Raw genomic sequence first — 19,530 nt, 5'->3', positions numbered from 1 at the left:
TAGCTCATCCTCGGCGCTTGTCTCTTTCCCCTCTTTGGTCCAGGTGAGTGAGGAACTGATCCGCGTGGCCATCCTCTGGCACGAGATGTGGCACGAAGGCCTGGAAGAAGCGTCTCGTTTATACTTTGGGGAGAGGAACGTGAAAGGCATGTTTGAGGTGTTGGAGCCCCTGCATGCTATGATGGAACGGGGCCCCCAGACTCTGAAGGAAACGTCTTTTAATCAGGTATGGGATAAGAAAGTGCGACACGACGTGACCCAAAGCCGCTACCAGACCCCTTTCCCTCTGGCCTTTCTGCTGACTTGAATACAGTGTTCTCCGAACTGAGGTCACAATATAAAAACACCAGCACAAGTTCAGTTGTCACTAACTTATGGGAACCCTCCCCAGATTTTAACCAAAAAACCACAAGATTCTTCCCGAGGTCATCTCGCCTCTCCTCTGACCTTACTTTGCCCATAAGCCGTCCTGGGATTGGGGCCTCCAGGACCGGAGAGCTACGCCTCGCCAGGGGCCGGAGCCATCCGGCCACAGCGTGTGCCCGAGCGGCTCCGCTGTCTGGGCTTGGGGGTTCAGCCCGCGGCCTAGTCCGCACCTTGACAGCTCGCATCCCTCCCCCGCTTCCCCGCTCAGGCATATGGGCGAGACTTAATGGAGGCCCAAGAGTGGTGCAGGAAGTACATGAAATCGGGAAACGTGAAGGACCTCACTCAAGCCTGGGACCTCTACTATCACGTGTTCAGACGAATCTCAAAGCAGCTGCCTCAGGTGGGTCTCCAGGTTCTGGCGGGGTGAACTGTCAGTAGAGTCCTGTGTGTCTTACCTTTTATGAACGTTCTGATGCTAACTCTGAAGCATCTGGTTGCACTTCTGTCTGCAGACAAGTCATTGCTATCAGCAGTCCATTGAAAACTACCTAAATGGCATTGAAATTCCTCCCTGGAGGTAGAAAACTAAATCCTGTGGTTAATTATTTACAGCTCACATCCTTAGAACTGCAGTATGTTTCCCCCAAACTTCTGATGTGCCGGGACCTTGAATTGGCCGTGCCGGGAACATACGACCCCCACCAGCCGATCATCCGCATTCAGTCCATAGCGCCGTCTCTACAGGTCATCACCTCCAAGCAGCGGCCCCGGAAGTTGACCCTCATGGGTAAGGACCCCTGTGCTCCCGCCACCTGCGTCTCCCTCCCACCCTGGCCGAACCCCTCCCCTTTTCTGAAATTACCGCCTACCGTTGACACCACCCATCTTTCATATGCGACACCTCGCTCCTGCTTATTGAGAGAGAAACAGAGGGCAAGCGGGCTCCTTATTACGTCCTCCTCAGGACTCCCACTGCGTTCATATCACGTGCTCGCTTACCTGAAGCCGGACGGCCCTGCAGCGGGACAGGTGGAGGGAACCGTAAAGGTGTTCAGCGTGGGGACGTGGGGGTGGGGGGCGGCTGTAGGGGACTGACCAGGCCAGCAAAGAGGAGCCTGGATGCAGGTGTGGCAGGGGACGAGCAGGGCTAGAGAAAGTGCTCCCGGGCTCTTGAATATTCTCTTACCGTCACAGTCTCTCTCTGTGGGAGATGGTTGTGTAAAAGGAACAACCGAGGTAGAAACGAGTTCTCACGGGCAGCTCTGTCACCTCGCGTAGTTGCAGGACGCCTGGATGCTCTGGTGGTCCTTTAAAGGGTTCTCACCTTTAAAAAGGCTCGTGCTAATTATTTATTTAATAAAGTCTTATTCATTTTTGAGAGAGAGAGAGAGAGTGCACACGCATGCAGAGGGGGGTTGGGGACAGAGGATCCGAAGCCGGCTCCGAACTGACACCGGCGAGCCCCATGCGGGTCGCGAACTCCTGAACCGTGAGATCATGACTTGAGCTGAAGTTGGACACTCAACCCACTGAGCCACCCAGGCGCCTCAGAGAGGCTCGTGCTTTTTAAATGCAGTAGTTATTCACCACCAGTTAGTCGTGGTACACAAGTGATTGTGTCCGTGGGCTGGCGTCTCCTGTACTAAATTGTGTGTCACTCAGGTTCTCCACGGTGTCTCGTTAGAGACTTGGATGAAGGACCCGTGTCCAGGGTGTGACAGGGTTAAGAGAGCCAACAGTGAGAAGCTGTGACTTGCCCCCACCCTCCAGACCCGAGAGGGCAAGGAGCCCGTCAAGGGCATGTAACCTGGGAAAAGGGGCCATTCACCAGAAGCTGTAGCCCAGACGGAGGGAACACGGCTGTTTCTAGAACTGGAGCCTGGCCGCTCGTCAGGGGCAAACCCTTGGGCCTCTCCCTCTTCCCACCCTCTGACCTCCTGCCATGGTCCCAGCCCAACCGGGAGCCTGGGTGATGAGGTCTCTAGGGGTCAGGCTTCACAGGGCCCAAGCACACCAGAGAAGGGCGGAGAGTGGGTTGTGAGGGAACGTCCGGAGTGACCATCTCTGTGCAGAGTCCTTCCTGATCCTCAGAGACAGAGCTTTTTAAAATTTTATTTTTCACTTGAGACCATTTTTCATTTTTCACTGGGAGACCATCAAAACTAGCGCCATTCTTTTCATGAGGTCCAGGGCGTTTTTTCGTGTTTGGGGGAAGTGTGACTGGGTTGGGTCTGCAGAGTCTGTAGGAGCTCGTGAGTCCGGGGCCGGTCTGTGCTAACTGCTCCCACCATTCCTCACAGGCAGCAACGGGCATGAGTTTGTTTTCCTCCTGAAGGGCCACGAGGACCTGCGGCAGGACGAGCGAGTGATGCAGCTCTTCGGCCTGGTGAACACCCTCCTGGCCAACGACCCCACGTCTCTTCGCAAGAACCTCAGGTATTCAGGACATGGGGCGGGGGGGCACGGTAGTGACAGGTCTTCTAGGGTCTCCTTACGTCCCTTCACGAAATCAGTTATAGAACTATGTACCCGGACAGGAAGTCCTCAACAGCCAAGGTGGCAAACACAGAGAAGAATTCGTATTTTTAACGTGCTTGCACGGGAAATGCCTGTGACAATGCCAAAGGGTCCGGAATAGAACAACCCGTGGCCACTAGACTAGAGATGCTATACATTTGGTGTGTTTGACCTTCCCTGTCCACCCTGCTCTCCCTCCTCTTCCTGTTAAGAACACGGATGTTGGGGCGCCTGGGTGGCGCAGTCGGTTGAGCGTCCGACTTCAGCCAGGTCACGATCTCGCGGTCCGGGAGTTCGAGCCCCGCGTCGGGCTCTGGGCGGATGGCTCGGAGCCTGGACCCTGTTTCCGATTCTGTGTCTCCCTCTCTCTCTGCCCCTCCCCCGTTCATGCTCTGTCTCTCTCTGTCCCAAAAATAAATAAAAAACGTTGAAAAAAAAAAAAAAAGAACACGGATGTTAAGTGGTGAGGCTGTTTTCGGCTGAGAATCGCTGGGCCGCTCCCCCGAAGCAGGGAGGTTGTCAGGCAGGTTGAGGAGGCTGATCCCGTCCCGGTCCACAGCCATATCCTTCTGGGAAGGGCCCTCGTTGCACACCTCACGACAGCCCTGTGCAGGGGACTTCGTTCGGCCCATTTACGTGTGTTGCGAGCGGGTCAAAGATGCACTCTTTTTACTGTCCGATAACCCTCCTTTCCTGTGGGTGCCAGCATCCAGAGATACGCCGTCATCCCCTTATCAACCAACTCGGGCCTCATCGGCTGGGTCCCCCACTGCGACACGCTGCACGCCCTCATCCGGGACTACAGAGAGAAAAAGAAGATCCTTCTCAACATCGAGCATCGCATCATGTTGCGGGTACGTGATGAGGCTGGCAAGCCCAGCGCTTTCACGTCTGGACATAACTCACAAGTTGAGAAATTTAGGCAAAGCTGCACTTGTCGTTCTTCGGTGCTTGTATATCACCGAAAAGTCTATTGAGGAGAATTAGCTACGGAAGAAGTTTTAATGAAGTGAGTCCTACAGCAGATTACCTCTAAGAAACAGAAGGACCCTAAAGCCCAGAAATTAGGTTTCGGTCATTCCAGGTGAGACTGGACGGGATCGTTTATCGGGCAGTGTGTATCTTCTGAACACCTAATGTATACAGGGCACTGGCCCTGTGGGGAAATGTCTAGTGGATGCGTAAGTAGTAAGGAAGAGACTCGTTTGTTACCCGGAACCTTGACGCCCGCACTGCTGTCATTCCCACCAGCAGGCCTGTACTCAGGGTGGGGCCTGATGTTTTATCCTCAGGCCCTGGCAGTTCCCCTGTGGTCATTGGGTTTGAGGGGCCACACCCTTTTGCCTTCTGCACTGTTCTTCCCTCCTCTTCCTTTGGGCCGGGGTGGTGAAACTAGCACCCAGCTCTGCCCGGGCCCAGAGCCTTGTTTCTTCCTGGGTCCAAGCTGCTAGTCTGGGGCCGCTCTCAGAATGGTTGTGTCCTGATGCAGATGGCTCCGGACTACGACCATCTGACGCTGATGCAGAAGGTGGAGGTGTTCGAGCACGCCGTCAATAACACGGCCGGGGATGACCTGGCCAAGCTGCTATGGCTGAAAAGCCCCAGCTCCGAGGTACGACACGCCACGCCCTCTGGCCCACTTGCTTGTCGGGGATGGCCTTTTTGTTCCTTCACATGTGCTGGCGGGCTCGTCTTTGTAACGATTCTAGATTATGTGCGGTTTTTTCTAGCAGCAATTAAATGGGTGAGCCGTGCAGCTTAGCAGATAGAGATTTAGTAACTTAACGCTTCTCCCATTTCTTGCAATAGAATTTGAGTTCTTTACGTTAAGGCTGTTACATCTTTTTCACGTACGGTATAAATTTCCTGTCCATTTGGTTTTTTAATTTTGTTAATGGTATGTTTCCTGGTTTGGGATTTTTGTTTCGTTTTTGATACGCAAACTTTTTTGAAAGTTAGAAGTTACCAGGTTTTTTATCCTTTTCTTTGAAGTTTCTACCTTTGGCCTTACATTTAGAAAGGCCATCCCCACCTCAAGGTTATGTGTCTTTTTACATTTATTTTCTTGTACTGATTCTAAGATTTATTTATCCATTTAAATCCTCAACCCAGGGGCGCCTGGGTGGCTCAGTTGCTTAAGTGTCTTGTTTCTTGACTTTGGCTCAGCTCGTGATCTCATGGTTCGTGAGACCAAGCCCTCACATCAGGCTCTGTGCTGACAGTGCAGAGTCTGCTTGGGATTCTGTCTCTCCCTCCCTCTGTGTCCCACCCCTGCTCGCACACTGTCTTCCTCTCTCTCAAAAATAAATAAATAAACATTTTAAAATATATAAATCCTCGACCCAGTTCAAAATTTAAGAGTAAGATTAAAAAAATTTTTTTTTAAGTTTGTTTATTTTGAGATGAAGAGAGTGAGCACGTGCAGGTGGGGAGGGGCAGAGAGAGAGAGAGAGAGAGAGAGAGAGAGAGAGAGTCCCAAGAAGGTTCCACACTAAAAGCGTGGAGCCCAAAGCAGGGCTCAACCCCATGAACCTCAAGTTCATGACCTGAGGTGAAGTCAGACACTTAACCAACTGAGCTGAGCCACCCAGGCACCCCTTAAATTTTGTTTCTTTAAGATGATTAGCCAACACCGTAGTATTCAGCAAATAATGCATCCTTTCCCTACTTTTAAGAGAATTAATTTTTATTATACAAAAATTTTTGTCTGTGCCATTGGATTTCTCTCTAGGGCTTCTGTTTTATTTCATTGATCTTTATTTCCAAAGCCTATTCTCAAGTACCATACTGTATTTCAAGTACCATACTATTAATACAACTATTAGTATAAAGTCTCTTCTCATTGGCTATTTTAATTTTTTTCTTCTTCCAGATAAATTTTGGGATCATTTTGTCACACTCCCCCCAGAAAAGTACCGCTGAATTTTTAGTGGAATTACATTAAATGTATCAAATAATTTGGGAGGTTATTATATTTTTTCTGTCTTACATGGATATTTTCATCTACTCAGGTCTTTATATTCCAAAGCAAAGGTTAATTTTTTCTATTCATCTGGGTTCTGAACATCTCTAAGTTTATTCCAAGCATACTTTATTGTTATAATAATAAATGAGATTTTTTATTCTATTTTATGTTATTAATGAGTTACCGATGAAATATTAAAACGCAACTGATTGAGGTATAATTATGTTGAAGCTAGTTAGCTTCCAGAGCCTTGGTTCAAGTGTGCCCCTGTGTTCCAGGTGTGGTTTGACCGAAGAACCAACTACACCCGCTCTTTAGCGGTCATGTCCATGGTCGGGTATATTTTGGGCCTAGGAGATAGGTGAGCAAACTTAATTTGGTTTTTTTAGTCTTTTTTCTACATTGTACCTTTCTTAAACAGTTTCCTTTTGTTTTCTAGTAAGGTTTATGACCATCTAGTAAATATTTGTATTTTGTACCCCAGGCCCTCGTTTGCAGCATCAGCCTTAGGTCCCAATTTATTATCCACACAACAGCCACACAACAAACTAAAGAGAAGAGAAAGCTTAGTCCTAGGGTACTGCTTTCTCCATAGGTTGGTTTGATATATTTAAAGCCACGTACAAGGGCACCTGGCTGGCTCAGTCAGTAGGGTGCGTGACTCTTGATCTCAGGGTTGCAAATTCAAGCCCCACAGTGGGTGCAGACCTTACTTAAAAGACAAAGAACAGTCTTGATTGGTTGTATTGATTCAGTAAACGTTTATCGGTCACCTCTGTGCTGAGATAAATAATTCTATTTCTGTAAATGAAACCAACCAAAGTAGATCCTCCTGGAAGTTCTACATAAGAAATTGTATCCAAATATACTGACTGAAAAAGTAGTTAAGGAATATTCAGAAATTGACTCACCAGAAGTCTTTGAAAAACTAGTTCTCTGGTATCTACTCTCTCTTGGGCTCATGTCTTGTGCAATTATTTGAGAGTAAAATAATTTTTTCCCACAAAAATAATAAATTCTTGTTTTTGAAAAGAACCAGGAGAATTCAGAGGTGAGACCCTGTGATAGATGCTGAGGGGTATTGATAGAGCCTTGTCACTCTGAGATGCCAGCACCACCAGGAATGATTTATCTTGTGACCAAAGACCTTGGGAAAGCAACTTGGGATTCACATAGATAAGCCTTCGTTTCAGACCTGGAGCAGGGATCAGCAAACTTTCCCTGTAAAGGGCCAGATTAGAAATAATGTAGTCTTTGCTGGCCATATGACGTCTCACAGCTACTCATGTCTGCTATTGTAGCACAAAAGCAGCTTGAGACAAAACGTGACCAGTCAGCACGGCTGTGTCCAGTAGAACTTTGTTTACAGAAGCAGGCGGGGGCTGGCTTTGGCCTGTGGACGGGGCCTGGAATATCACATCCTTGTTGATTTATTCATCAGTGCTGCTCTAGTGACCTCTCCCCGGTCTCTCTCCTGTTTCCCAGACACCCATCCAACTTAATGCTGGACCGGCTGAGCGGGAAGATCCTGCACATTGACTTTGGGGACTGCTTTGAGGTGACCATGCGTTCTCAAACACCACATAAAGCTTTCCTTTCCAGATGACCACTTTCCACCCTCTGACCATTCCAGCAAATTTAAGCCCAAAATGCTTATCCTGACTCCTGCCTCTCCTACTAAAGCAACAGAAAGTCAATCTAAGAAACAAAATCAGTGCTCATTGATACTTGCTGTAGTTGGTCTCTGACTTCTCTGGAGGCAAGCAAGGCTGTTCACACACCCTCTCAAGTGGAGGAATCCTCCTTCCCGACACAGCCTGCCGGTCAAAGGCCTGGCATGATGCACGTTTGTCCTTTTTCTTTTTTCCCCTCTATCCCTTTGTCTCTCTCTCTCTCTCTCTCTCTCTCTCTCTCTTTCTCTCTCTCTCTGGTTCTCTTTTAAATCCCTGTGACAAGTCCCCTCGCTAAACTCAAGCTACTTCATCTCTGCGCCCTAATTCAAATCAGTACAAAGAAAAGCCGTCTGCCTTCGCCTGGCTTCTTTTAAGAAAACAATTGAACCATCAGACTTGGTTTTTCTCTCTTTTCCCCACAGGTTGCTATGACCAGGGAGAAATTCCCAGAGAAGATTCCATTTAGACTAACCAGAATGCTGACCAATGCTATGGAGGTGAGTGGGCATTGGGAACGAGCTACTTTGCAATGGGGGCTGGTGTGGTCAGGACCCGCTCTGAAGCAGACTTGCTTGTTAGATCTCATCAGTCCCCTGAAGGACCTGGGTGGCTTCTGCGGTGGTTTCCTGGTATCTTCCTTGTGGTAGAAACGATCCATCTTTGAGATGCTTCACGTCAGACCTTGTCTCCTACGAGCCACAGGCCTGACCCCACCCCTTGCTCCGAACACCTTCCCATCCTGCTACATCAGTAATGGCCTGTGTCTGCTTCCTAAGTGTGGGGAGCAGACCCTCTTGACTTGCTTCTGCTTGTGGGGCCTTCAGGGGTGGGGCTGGTACCAGCGACTTCTGTGGCGAATGGCTCTGGTCCTGCAGGTTACTGGTCTGGATGGCAACTATAGAATCACGTGCCACACAGTGATGGAAGTGCTTCGGGAACACAAGGATAGTGTCATGGCCGTGCTGGAAGCCTTTGTCTATGACCCCTTGCTGAACTGGAGGCTGATGGACAGTGAGTATGAGCAAATGTCTGGGAGCTGGAACCCACACCCTCCAGACAGGGAACATCTGATGTGTTCCATTTCACTGATCTTTCCCCTGCCGGCCTGGAGCCTGAGGTGTATTACTGGGCTATCGCATTGTATTTTTTTTTTTTTAATGTTTATTTATTTTTGAGACAGAGCGTGAATGGGAGCGGGTCAGAGAGAGGGAGACAGAATCTGAAGCAGGCTCCAGGCTCCGAGCCGTCAGCACAGAGCCCGATGCGGGGCTCAAGCTCACCGACTGTGAGATCATGACCTGAGCCGAAGTCGGACGCTCAACCGACTGAGCCACCCAGGCACCCCTATTGCATTGTATTTTTACAGAGCTGTTCTGGTGGCTGGAAATGAATTTCAAGGGGGTTTTTTTTGTTTGTTTTTCTAAGTAGAACAGAAAACACCAATCATCAATTTAAATATTAATTAAGGGGCGCCTGGGTGGCTCATTTTGTTAAGCGTCTGACTCTTGATTTCAGCTCAGGTCATAGTCGTGATTCTTGAGATCGAGCCCCGAGTCAGGCTCTGTGTTCTCAGTGCGGAGCCTGCTTGGGATTCTCACTCTCTTTCTCTGCTCCCCATCCCCTCCCTGCCACCCCCCGCCACCCCGCTTGCTTGCTCTCTCTCTCTCTCTCTCTCTCTCTCTCTCAAAAATAAATAAACGTAAAAAACAAAATCCATTTAGGGGTGCCTGGGTGGCTCAGTCAGTCAAGCATCCGACTTCGGCTCAGGTCATGATCTCGCAGTTCGTGAGTTCGAGCCCTGCGTCTGGCTCTGTGTTGACAGCTCAGAGCCAGGAGCCCACTTCAGATTCTGGGTCTCCCTCTCTCTCTGCCCCTCCCCCTGCTCACACTGTCTCTCTCTCTCTCTCAAAAATAAACATTAAAAAATATATAAAAATAAGACATCCATTATGAATGAATGAATGAATGAATAAATAAATAAATAAATTCAGGATAAATTAAGTACCCTAGTGATTTCTGTCTGTTTGCATTTCATATAGAGTAGGAAGCAGGCATCTTGACAGGGGACACAGGCAGTTGTGACCTAGGGCAGCAACCTCTCCGTCTCCCCTTGTTCCTCCTCCTTAGAAGGGGGTGACTAACACAGGTGTCTCTACCACTGCCAACAAACCCTGTTTTCACCCTCTGTTATCTGGTCCCCAGCATCTACATTCAGCTCCGTGACATAGCGCGTCCCACAGGACAGGACACCCATGCTCACATTCACCTGCCGACTCCTGAGGGATCCGTCCTGCGTTCTCCCCAACGCTCTAGCTTTTCAAAAAATTCTATTTTTATGGTTGTAAGAAAACATCGTCTCAACCAAATGTCTTTCAAGTGACAGCTGGAAGCACTTTTTATCCTCTCCTTATTTCTTTCCCCAGCAAATACCAAAGGCAACAAGCGGTCCCGAACAAGGACAGATTCCTACTCTGCTGGCCAGTCAGTAGGTAGGTGCATCCCATGGGAGACTGCAGATTCTGTCCCTTTTGTGCAGAGTTTGTCTCAAACGGGGTGGGCTTTGTTCTTGCCATTAGGAGGCATGATGGAAAGCGGTAATGGATGCTGAATATGAAGGAAGGAAGCATGTGTTTCCAGAGGCTCTTACCAGTGATACGGTCATGCAGAAGTTGTGTCACTGCTAAAATATCGTCTAATGGGCATTTATGTAACTTCAGAAAGTTAGTCTAGAAATATTTACTGAGCACACGTTTTTTTTTTTTTTTTTATTTAATGCCTCTCAGGATGGGGTGGGTACCTGAGGCTCAGAAATTTTGATCAAACTTTCCAGTCTTAATCTATCTGTAAACACAATTGAAAGTATGTCTGAATATTAGCCAGTATATGCCCTTGAACGCTGTCTGGATTGGGATAATTATTAGCTGTGTCCACGGGCCTAGAGAATTGTTAGTAGCTTGGAAATAGCAGCGGACGCGTATTCACACTGTCGCCTGAGGAAAACCACAGGAAGTGTACTCACGGGAAGTGTATTCGCACTGCGGGCTGAGGACCCAGGAAGCTACTGGAAGTGTACTCACACTGCTGTCTGAGGGGCGGGGAAGCCACAGGAAACACTGCTGTCAAGAGTGGGTCCACAGAACAGGGTCCCTGGAAGATAATGCCCTTCAAGAGCCAGAACGGGGTTCGTGTGAACCTCTCAAAAGTCTTAAGAGTAAAGCGGGTTAACTTTGTTTCACCTTCCCCGTCCCTCCTCCCCAGTTTCCCCCGTAACATCTAACAACATCCTACATAGTCGCACCTTGGAAATACTGTTGGGGTGTAAAAAAAGGTAAATATTCTCTACAAATACCTATGGAACATTTGCAACTTGTTACTTAGCTAAGCCAAATAATGTTTAAGGGTGCAAAAAGAATGTGACATACAGAGATTACCTGAAAGAAGCATAGAATCACATCACAGAATCGATCAACATGTATAGTCCACGAACTGATCAGAGAACTGTCATTCCCCCCCCCCCCCACCCCCGCCGTGTGGTCCCGCAGCTCACGGTTTGCAGTTTGGTTCAGAGGAGAGGCTGTGGGGCTGAGAGCAAGGACCTACCACTCTGAACTGAGCAGTCGAGAAGGGAGGTCCCGGGTCAGTGCGATTTAGGCTGGCCATTTCAGACGAGTGGGAGGGAAGAGGGTGTTCTGGGCAGGACATTGAGGTCCTGGGCTATGGTGCAATCTGTGAACCGGTGCGGACTCTACCGCGGACACTGCGACAGGATTTGTGAATGATGCCAGGATTACCTGCGGTGTCTGGGATACTTTGTGCGGGTGACTGGTCTTGTCCAAGGTATGTGAGACTTTCGTGCTCAGGGTCCACCTCGTTCGTACATTATCGCGTGACTCCTCTGTGCTGCCTACGGGGAATTAGGACAGCTGGTTCCGGTGGCACCAGAGAGTGGTGGACCTGGCTGGTGTCATGGGGCTTAAAAGTGAAGTTTCATAGAAGTATTACGACTACTCGCTTCATTTTGAAGGCCTGTGGTGTGCAAGGGCAACGTGCAAATAACCTCATACTCCTGCTTCCAGACTCTTTTCTCCTGAAGGCCACAATTGGTGGAGAGTGACCCTAAAGCCTGAGGACTTTTTCTGCCCAGAAATGGCATATAGATTCCTCCAAAGAATAACACTCGGGTCATGAGCGTGACCCAGGGAAGGCTCGTGTTTTTTCTAGCATCAGATTTTGTCGAGCCAAACAGGTCTTATCAACAGGGCTTTCATTCCCGCTCCTGTTCTCTACGTCAGAACATCTTATAAAGGCCGTTTGCTTGAAAGTTCGTGTTTGGAGACGTAAGATCTTTCAAATCCATAGTGACCCTTCTTCCTCTCCTTTCCCCTCAGAGGTAGCAGGGCGAGCTTGAAAGGGGAGGTGGTGTGTGGAGAAGTAGAGCTAACACTTGAAACAGTGGTTTCTTGGTGGTGGAATGTTCTGCCAGTCGATTCTTTTTCCTCCTAGAAATTTTGGACGGTGTGGAGCTTGGGGAACCCGCGCATAAGAAAACAGGGACCACGGTGCCAGAGTCCATTCATTCCTTCAGTAAGTGCAACGTCCGAGGAACTGCACCGAGGACCGGCTCATGAAGAGCACAGCGGCTGTGTTGTGCCATGAGAGGGGCCAACAGGGCGAGGCAACAAAACTGCCTTTGAGCAGACAACGCTCTGTGAATTCCTCTTTATATTCCGAGCACAAAGATAGACACAGAGGGAGAATTACCCAACACTTACAAAAGTGAATATTTGAGAAAAACAGGGGCGTCTGTTGAGACTGTTGAGATGATCCAATCCTACTGTTATTTCTACTTTTGTGTATTCCAGTTGGAGACGGTTTGGTGAAACCAGAGGCCCTAAATAAGAAAGCCATTCAGATTATCAACCGGGTTCGAGACAAGCTCACTGGTGAGTGTGTGCGTGCGTTCACTTAAAAGGAACATAGAATCTTGAGAGATTTCTCTGTCCTCGAGTGGGTGGTCAGCCTCTTCCCAGTGGTGTTGGCGCCTAAACTTGGACTCTGCAGCTCACTGGAGGGTCTCTGAGGCTGTATCTGTTAAGGACCCTCTCTGATTCTCTAAAGACCAATAAACCCACTGTAAGTAGACGTTAATCTCATTTTAACAGACAGAGGTGGGTACAGTCCTTTTAGAGCCAAAGTCCGCCAAATTCAGGAAAAATTTTTTTTTCTCATCCTGGCTTGATACTGGAGCAAATCTGACCACTCTGATTCACTGCCTTCCTGCACTTTGGTGGCTGTTAACGGAGTGGAGAGCGTGGAGGGAGAGAAATGCATACTTTTGAAAACGAGACGTGTCATACAGACCAGGGGGTATGATGGGGTGGGGGTGGGGGGGCAGTGGTCACGGGGGACCGAAGACCCCAGCTCTGCTGCATCCTGTGTGACTCCTGGGCCTCCCTGTCTGCTCGTCTGGAAGATGACGACAGCGCCTCTCTCAGGTGGCGGGGCTCAAGTGAGCCATGGGATGCCAAGCCTTAGCATGAGGGGCTGGCACAGACGTGTTGTGGTCAAGTTGTATTTATTTATTGAGCGCCTACAAGCGCTAGATGCTGAAGAAACTGTGCTGGTAAAAGCAGCTGGATTTCCTGCCCTCGTGGGGTCAACGTCTAAAGGAGACACTGTGTCAGGTGCAAGAAAGGGCTTGGGCTGTGATGCCGGTAACGGGGAAATCTAAGTGCTGGTGTTCAGGAAAGCTTCCCTAGGCAAACAGCCCTTGAGCTAACACCCGAAAAAGGACGTAATTAGAGGCAGACTGTTCTAGGTAAGGGAAATGGCACATGCAAGGGCCCCGTGGTGGGAAGGAAGCTGGCAAGAAAAATGGTCTGAAAGCCGACAAGTGTGACTGCCGCAGAGAGCGACACGGGAGGAGCACAGCGCAAAATGTTTCGCTCTGAGGGGGCTGGGGCGGGGTCACGCGGGGCCTTGCGTTTTCGTTCTCCATTCTCAGGGCAGTGGGAAGGCCCTGAGGTCTTGAAGTGGGGTGGAGAGGCGGGAATGGTCCGCTGGGTTTACCCTGGGGAATCCTGCCTGTCCTGCCATGTGGAGGCTGCATGGAGGAAGGAAGCAGGTGCCGAAGTGACGGCTGGACAGTTGACTAGACTGAGGTGGCCTCTAGAACTTCAGGAGGCAAAATCCAAGGGACTGATAATGATGGGGCGTGAGGATGGGAGGCACCCAGGAAGCCCCGAGTCACTGGCAGCCTTCTGAGAGTGCGACAAGGCTGGCAGCCAGACCAAAGGGGTTGAAGAGGATGTGAACTTGGGGAGAGAAGCCAGACAAGGGAGACAAGTATCAAAAGTGTGAGAAGCTGGCTGTGCAGGGACCGGAGGATCCCTGGCTGCAGAGGGAGTAGTTGGGCGGGAGCCCTTTGTTCTTTAATGGGCAAGAGGACCTAGTTTACAAAATTTAAAGACAGGGAAGGAGGGCAAGTGACCGTGCGAAGCCCCCCTAGGCACCGGGAGGCCTTGGGATCCGAGTGCAGAGGAACTTCGCCTTCAGCGGGAGGAGAGGTGCCTCCAGACGGTAGCAGCAATGAGGAGAGAGCTCGTGTCCAGCAGATCCAGCGCCTCGAGCGCTGCCTGACACATCAGGGGTCCGAAACTATGAGCTCAGTGAATGAATTAACTTGTAAAGGAGGGGCCGAGGGCACGTGCTGGCGGTGAGAAGCCAGCGGTGAAAAGCCAGCTCGACCATCTTGAGCCCTCGGGGAGGTGGACAGGCACGTCCACCACGGCTTCATCGGCCGGCCACGAGTGCCTGTTCTGGTTTATGACGGAGGCAAGCCGGCCCGTGGGAGCAAAGGCTCAACAACAGAGGTTATAGGATTGAAAGGGGGGAAGGGTTTCCCGTCCACTTGCCTGAAGATGGCAACAGATAAAGGAATCTCCGCAGACCCATCAGCCAGACCTGCATCACCCCTGGGCTCAGCCAACCGCAGACCTTTACCCTTACCCTCTTCACACCCAGTCTCTGTCTGGAGGAGGAGACTGGTGTGTATTCATGTCTCATGGAGGTGAATTTAAAATCCAGCCACCGCGTAGCCTTCATACTCACAGGCAAGGAGAACCTGATACAGGCTGCACAGACAGGTCAGCCGACCCCGGGGCAAGGACGGAGCTGAAAACCAAGTGCACAAGAGCTGTTTTTGTTTCTCTTGTCCTAGGTCGGGACTTTTCTCATGACGAAACCCTGGATGTCCCCACTCAAGTTGAGCTGCTGATCAAGCAAGCAACATCCCATGAAAACCTATGCCAGTGCTACATCGGCTGGTGAGTGGGCGTGCCGGAGCGCCTGTGCTAAAACCAGCCAGTGGGGCCCCGTCCTGTGCCCCAGTCCCAGAGCTGCAGAAAGCCTGGGGTGGGGGGGTTATCCATAAAGGGTAATCGTAGTGTCAGATCTCTTTAAAAGTTGGTATTCACCGTGTGCACTCACAGTTCTACAAAGGGAGCCACTTGAGAAACACGGGTGCCTACTTGGAAGGCAAACACCGAAATAAAATTACATTAAAAAGTGGTTTAGAAAAGTAGGTGAGTCCCCCTTTCCTTAGGGGTGGGGAGAGAGGTTCTTTTTGGATTTTTTGCTGTCAATTCAAAGATGGAGGGAAGGGCCACAGAAAAGAAGCCAGAGCAGTGAGAGAGCAGGAGACGCAAAGACTAATTAGTGCTCTGGGACTGTAACCTCAAGGACCACGCTGGGGTCTGCTCTGATGAATTGCTGGAGGCACGTTTGAAGATAGAAACTTGAGGGGGGGGGGATGGCGAAGTGTCCTTCTGGGACCGTAGCAGGCATCAGCCCTTGACTGGAAATGAGTGTGTCTGACACAATTAGTTGTGGGAGATCTCAAGGAATGTCCCCAGGGGTTGTCAGACCTTGGTCTCTCCACTTTCAGTGTATCTGTGTAAAGCCCTGAAAAAGCCCAAATTATTAAAATATTCCTTTTCTCTCTGTCTTCCTAGGTGTCCTTTTTGGTAACCCGAGGCCCAGAAGGGCCCACAGCGTTTCTCTTGAGGCTTTTGTACTTTGGATATGCTTCCACTAAACTGCAACCATGGCCAGGAAGTTCGACTTTGTTAAATATCTTGAAATGTAAATGAAAAGAACTACTGTATATTAAACGTTGGTTTGAACCAACTTTCTAGCTGCTGTTGAAGAATATATTGTCAGAAACACAAGGCTTGATTTGGTTCCCAGGACAGTAAACACAGAAATACTACATAAATCAAGCCATTGATTTGGGGGAACAGAAGATCCATAACTTAGAAATACGGGTTTTGACTTAACTCACAAGAGAACTCATCATAAGCATTGCTGATGGAAGAATGGCCTCCTTGTCCTTCCCGATAAGGACATGGCAAACTCTGCACAGTCAGGAAGCCTCAGGCCATGGAGGACACGTGTTAGAAATCGGGAGGAGCTGACTTGGTCACTTCCACCCATCCCATCCCGTTACCTCACTGGTCCGCGGACGGCAACAACATTTGTAAGATGGGCCAAAATGGGTGGCAAGCGCCTGTCTTCTGCCTCACTCGTGATGCCGCGACTTAACTCACTTCAATCCAAGGCCCCAGCGCTAGGAGGGGTTTCTTCCAGTCGCTGGGTGGCCTTAGCTGAGCAAATGCACAGAGATCGTGGTGCGGTAGGGTGGCCCACAGTGGCCTTCCCCAGCACGGTTTTGGGATGTTGTCAGTGAAGTCCGAACGCTCTGTGTTTAGAGCAAGGGCTTGGAAATAGAAATGCCTTCGTGGAGGTGCTCAACACAGAGAGGGAAGGTCTGGTACCCGCTGGGAATTCTGAGCAAAGGAAATATTAAAGTAAATGCACAAAGTATCAAGTGTAGCCATTCTAGACACCATGTTGTATCTGAATAATTTTTGTGCCAATAAACGACATCAGAATTTTAAAAACATGTAGGAGTGTCTTTTCATAATTACAAGTTCATAAAGGAAGCGGGTAGTCCTCCAATAGTCAGCATTATGCACGTGGCACTAAGGGCTATGCAGGATGTGGGATCTTCGTGACATGGTCCCCTTCCTTGGGATGTTCACAGGCCAGACAAGGCGGGTCAGCATCGTGTAGGAGTGGACTGGTAACTCCCACCAAGCTAAGTGGGGAGAAGAATCACATCCAGGGTGTGAGCCTCTGCTGGGGGCACTAATTCCACCGGGTGAGCCAGGAAAGCCTCATGGAGAGGGGACATCTGCCATGGGTTTTAAAGGATAAGTGGGAGCTTATCAGATGAAGCAAGTGAAGACATTCTGCGGAAAAGCGGTCTGAAAGTACAGTATCCTGCAGGAATAGCAAGTGTGAACTTGAACTGTATTGAATTGCAAGTCTTAGACCATTTTTGATATGTAAAACGGCAGCTTCACCCAGTCGGACCTCACAGTTCAGCACATCTGGCTGAGTGGTCACTGGAGAACAAAAGGAATAATAGCAACTAAAAGGAGGCTAAAAAGTAGAGTGTGGGGCAGACCGTGGCCTGCCTCACAATTCAACAGCAAGGAGTTTGAACCTGACACTGGAAACAACAGGGAACCATGGGAAGTTCTAAAACAGAAGTAGAATCTGAGTAGTGTTTAAAACAGATCAGGGCGCATGGCTGGCTAAGCCGGTAGAGCATCCGCCTCTTGATCTCAGGGTCATGAGCTCCAGCCCCACATTGGGCGTGAAGCCTACTTAAAAAATAAAAAATAAAACATAACCAGTGTCAAACGGGTAAAGAGAAAACTAGAAGCCACACGACCTATTAAAGAGGCGTACAATAATGGGAAGGAGAGAACTCTACATGGAGCTGCCAAGCACTATATAGAGAGTCCTCTAGAGAGAGCATACCTAAGGAGTTCTTCCAAAGAACAGCATTTTCAGTTCAAGTAAATTTCCTATTTCTAAATTCCCATGGGCCGCAGCTACCCAGTTTGAAATACTGAGTCATAAACGCTGTTCAGAGAACCTGTATTAGGGAAAGCATGAGAATTGCAAGGCCAGGAGCCATTTCTTATAAGACTTTGTATCCCCCAAACCTGCCAGAGACCTGGACCACAGTGGTGCTCCGTACACATTTGTTGGAGGACTCCTGTATTAAAGCAAAGATGAGTTTAAATATTGATACTATTTTAACCTCCCCAGTTAGAAAGCCTCATACCTGTCTTAGATTTTTCTATAGTCACTCTACGCCACGCATCAACTATTCTGCTCCAGAAAATACGGGCACCATAACTTTCTTGGTTCTACGTGAAATCACTATCAGGGACTACAGTGACATTACCATTTCTGTGAAAGATAAAGGGTATGGGAATGAATGGACTCGGGAAAATGGTGGCTATCAATGGAAAAGACATACTCTTTGGACATGAGTCACCGGGATTAAGATCTTTAGTGAATCTAACAGGTTTCAGGTTGTATCTAAACAAAAACTTCCAACTCTGTTGAGATGAATGACCCAAGGAAGGTGAGCTGATGGAAACCTTTAAGGACAGTCATAATTAACCTATCCATCCCTGATGGTTTCACGTAACCCTGTGTGAAGGGAGGCATGTAGCAAAGGACTTTCAGGATCCTTGCAAGCCCTAGTACCTTGCTGTAGGTTAGGTCTTAAAACTCTGGGAGGCATGTAAAGTAGTTTGAAAGAACTAAGGCTGTGGTGTCAAATTGCCTAGTTTCAAATCTCAACTCCACCTCAAACTACCTTTGTGCAGTTATTCAATCTATGCTTGCTTCCTCCTCTGACGGTATGGAGAACAGTATGATCTAGCCCATAAGGTTGTTTTGAGGACGAGATAATACATGTAAAGCACACAGCACAGCCTGAAATGTGGTATTAGGTTGAGCCACACGGAATAAGTGCTCGAAAATATTTGTTGTTAAAATGACCCAGGCTAGGGGCGCCTGGGTGGCGCAGTCGGTTAAGCGTCGGACTTCAGCCAGGTCACGATCTCGCAGTCCGTGAGTTCGAGCCCCGCGTCAGGCTCTGAGCTGATGGCTCAGAGCCTGGAGCCTGTTTCCGATTCTGTGTCTCCCTCTCTCTCTCTGCCCCTCCCCCGTTCATGTTCTGTCTCTCTCTGTCCCAAAAATAAGTAAACGTTTAAAAAAAAAAAAAAAAGACCCAGGCTAGGTCTTTGTTCTGCCAGGGTACCCTGCCGGTGGGGAGGGGGGAGAGTGAAAACGAGTGTTCTCTTAATAGGATATTCCTGTTAATAGGGCAGTCTGAATAATGGGATCTGTTAATGTTTACTGAACACTGACTAAGCCAAATGAATTGTTAAAGGTGTGCCACCCCTGAACTTAGGAGAAAGGCTACACCCCACTAACCTTCCGAACCATCTCCTGGGCTGCCAAAACTGCCTCCCTCCGAACAAAAGCCCCTCTTCCCAGGTTCACTTAACAAATGTGTGAGTTCCCCATATGTGCCTCAGCAAGAGTGCTTCCAGCGGTGCAGATGGGGGGGAATGACTGATTGGAGGAGGTCAAGAGAGTTGGAGGGCCCGCCCGTGTGGCAGGAAAACGCCTTCTCCAGTAGTTTACCTAAAAAGGGCAAGAGAAACGTGACGGCTGTTGGAAGGAGGTGTGCGGCGATGTTTTGTGTCTCTGTCGCAGGGATGCCAGCACATGTGTAGGCCGTTAGGAATGAGAAAGGGCATCATTACAAGGAAGCCTGGGTGGCTCACAGTTGTGCGGAGAAAGGGCATCATTACAGGAGACACGACCAAGCGGGTGAAGCGGGCACGGGACGAGCTTGCGAGGAGCTGGCCTTAAATGAGGATACTTGGATCCCCCGGGTCCCACCGTAAAACACAAGGTTATCAAGAAGATACGATAAGAGGTTAAAGAGAAAACGTAAACTCCCCCGCCGCGGCGCTCAGGGACGAAAAGCAACTCACACTCCCAGCCAGCACGTCCCCCGAGAAGACGAACTTTGCGCGTGCGTAGTGCGCGCACGTCGCGTCGACCCGA

At 49.3% G+C, this 19,530-nt stretch overlaps 1 protein-coding gene and 1 long non-coding RNA gene across 4 annotated transcripts in view; one reads left to right on the top strand and one right to left on the bottom strand.

The window, feature by feature from the left end:
• MTOR (mechanistic target of rapamycin kinase) overlaps positions 1-16,486 on the top strand; it is a 134,450-nt gene extending 117,964 nt beyond the window's left edge. For 2 of the 3 annotated variants that reach the window (XM_040461178.1, XM_040461193.1), the window contains 15 exons: positions 44-226; positions 635-769; positions 982-1,156; positions 2,670-2,805; positions 3,593-3,740; positions 4,376-4,498; positions 6,130-6,212; positions 7,337-7,409; positions 7,947-8,021; positions 8,400-8,535; positions 9,948-10,013; positions 12,028-12,108; positions 12,387-12,467; positions 14,744-14,849; positions 15,537-16,486. In XM_040461178.1, the coding sequence (XP_040317112.1) occupies positions 44-226; positions 635-769; positions 982-1,156; positions 2,670-2,805; positions 3,593-3,740; positions 4,376-4,498; positions 6,130-6,212; positions 7,337-7,409; positions 7,947-8,021; positions 8,400-8,535; positions 9,948-10,013; positions 12,028-12,108; positions 12,387-12,467; positions 14,744-14,849; positions 15,537-15,552 (1,617 nt within the window). In that variant the 3' untranslated portion in view covers positions 15,553-16,486. Of the gene's footprint in view, positions 1-43; positions 227-634; positions 770-981; positions 1,157-2,669; positions 2,806-3,592; positions 3,741-4,375; positions 4,499-6,129; positions 6,213-7,336; positions 7,410-7,946; positions 8,022-8,399; positions 8,536-9,947; positions 10,014-10,332; positions 12,109-12,386; positions 12,468-14,743; positions 14,850-15,536 lie in introns of those variants that run through there. The other variant, XR_005786404.1, reaches the window with a different exon arrangement.
• LOC121021072 (uncharacterized) lies at positions 9,915-14,749 on the bottom strand. Its single transcript, XR_005786416.1, has 2 exons — positions 14,533-14,749; positions 9,915-12,815 (listed from the first exon to the last, which is right to left on the bottom strand). It is a non-coding gene; the product is annotated as an uncharacterized LOC121021072 (long non-coding RNA).
• Positions 16,487-19,530: the final 3,044 nt, after the last annotated feature.

The sequence above is a fragment of the Herpailurus yagouaroundi genome, unplaced genomic scaffold (assembly GCF_014898765.1).
Source record: "Herpailurus yagouaroundi ecotype Mexico unplaced genomic scaffold, PumYag 77, whole genome shotgun sequence".
Taxonomy (NCBI): domain Eukaryota; kingdom Metazoa; phylum Chordata; class Mammalia; order Carnivora; family Felidae; genus Herpailurus; species Herpailurus yagouaroundi.
This window is presented reverse-complemented; position numbering and strand designations above follow the sequence as displayed.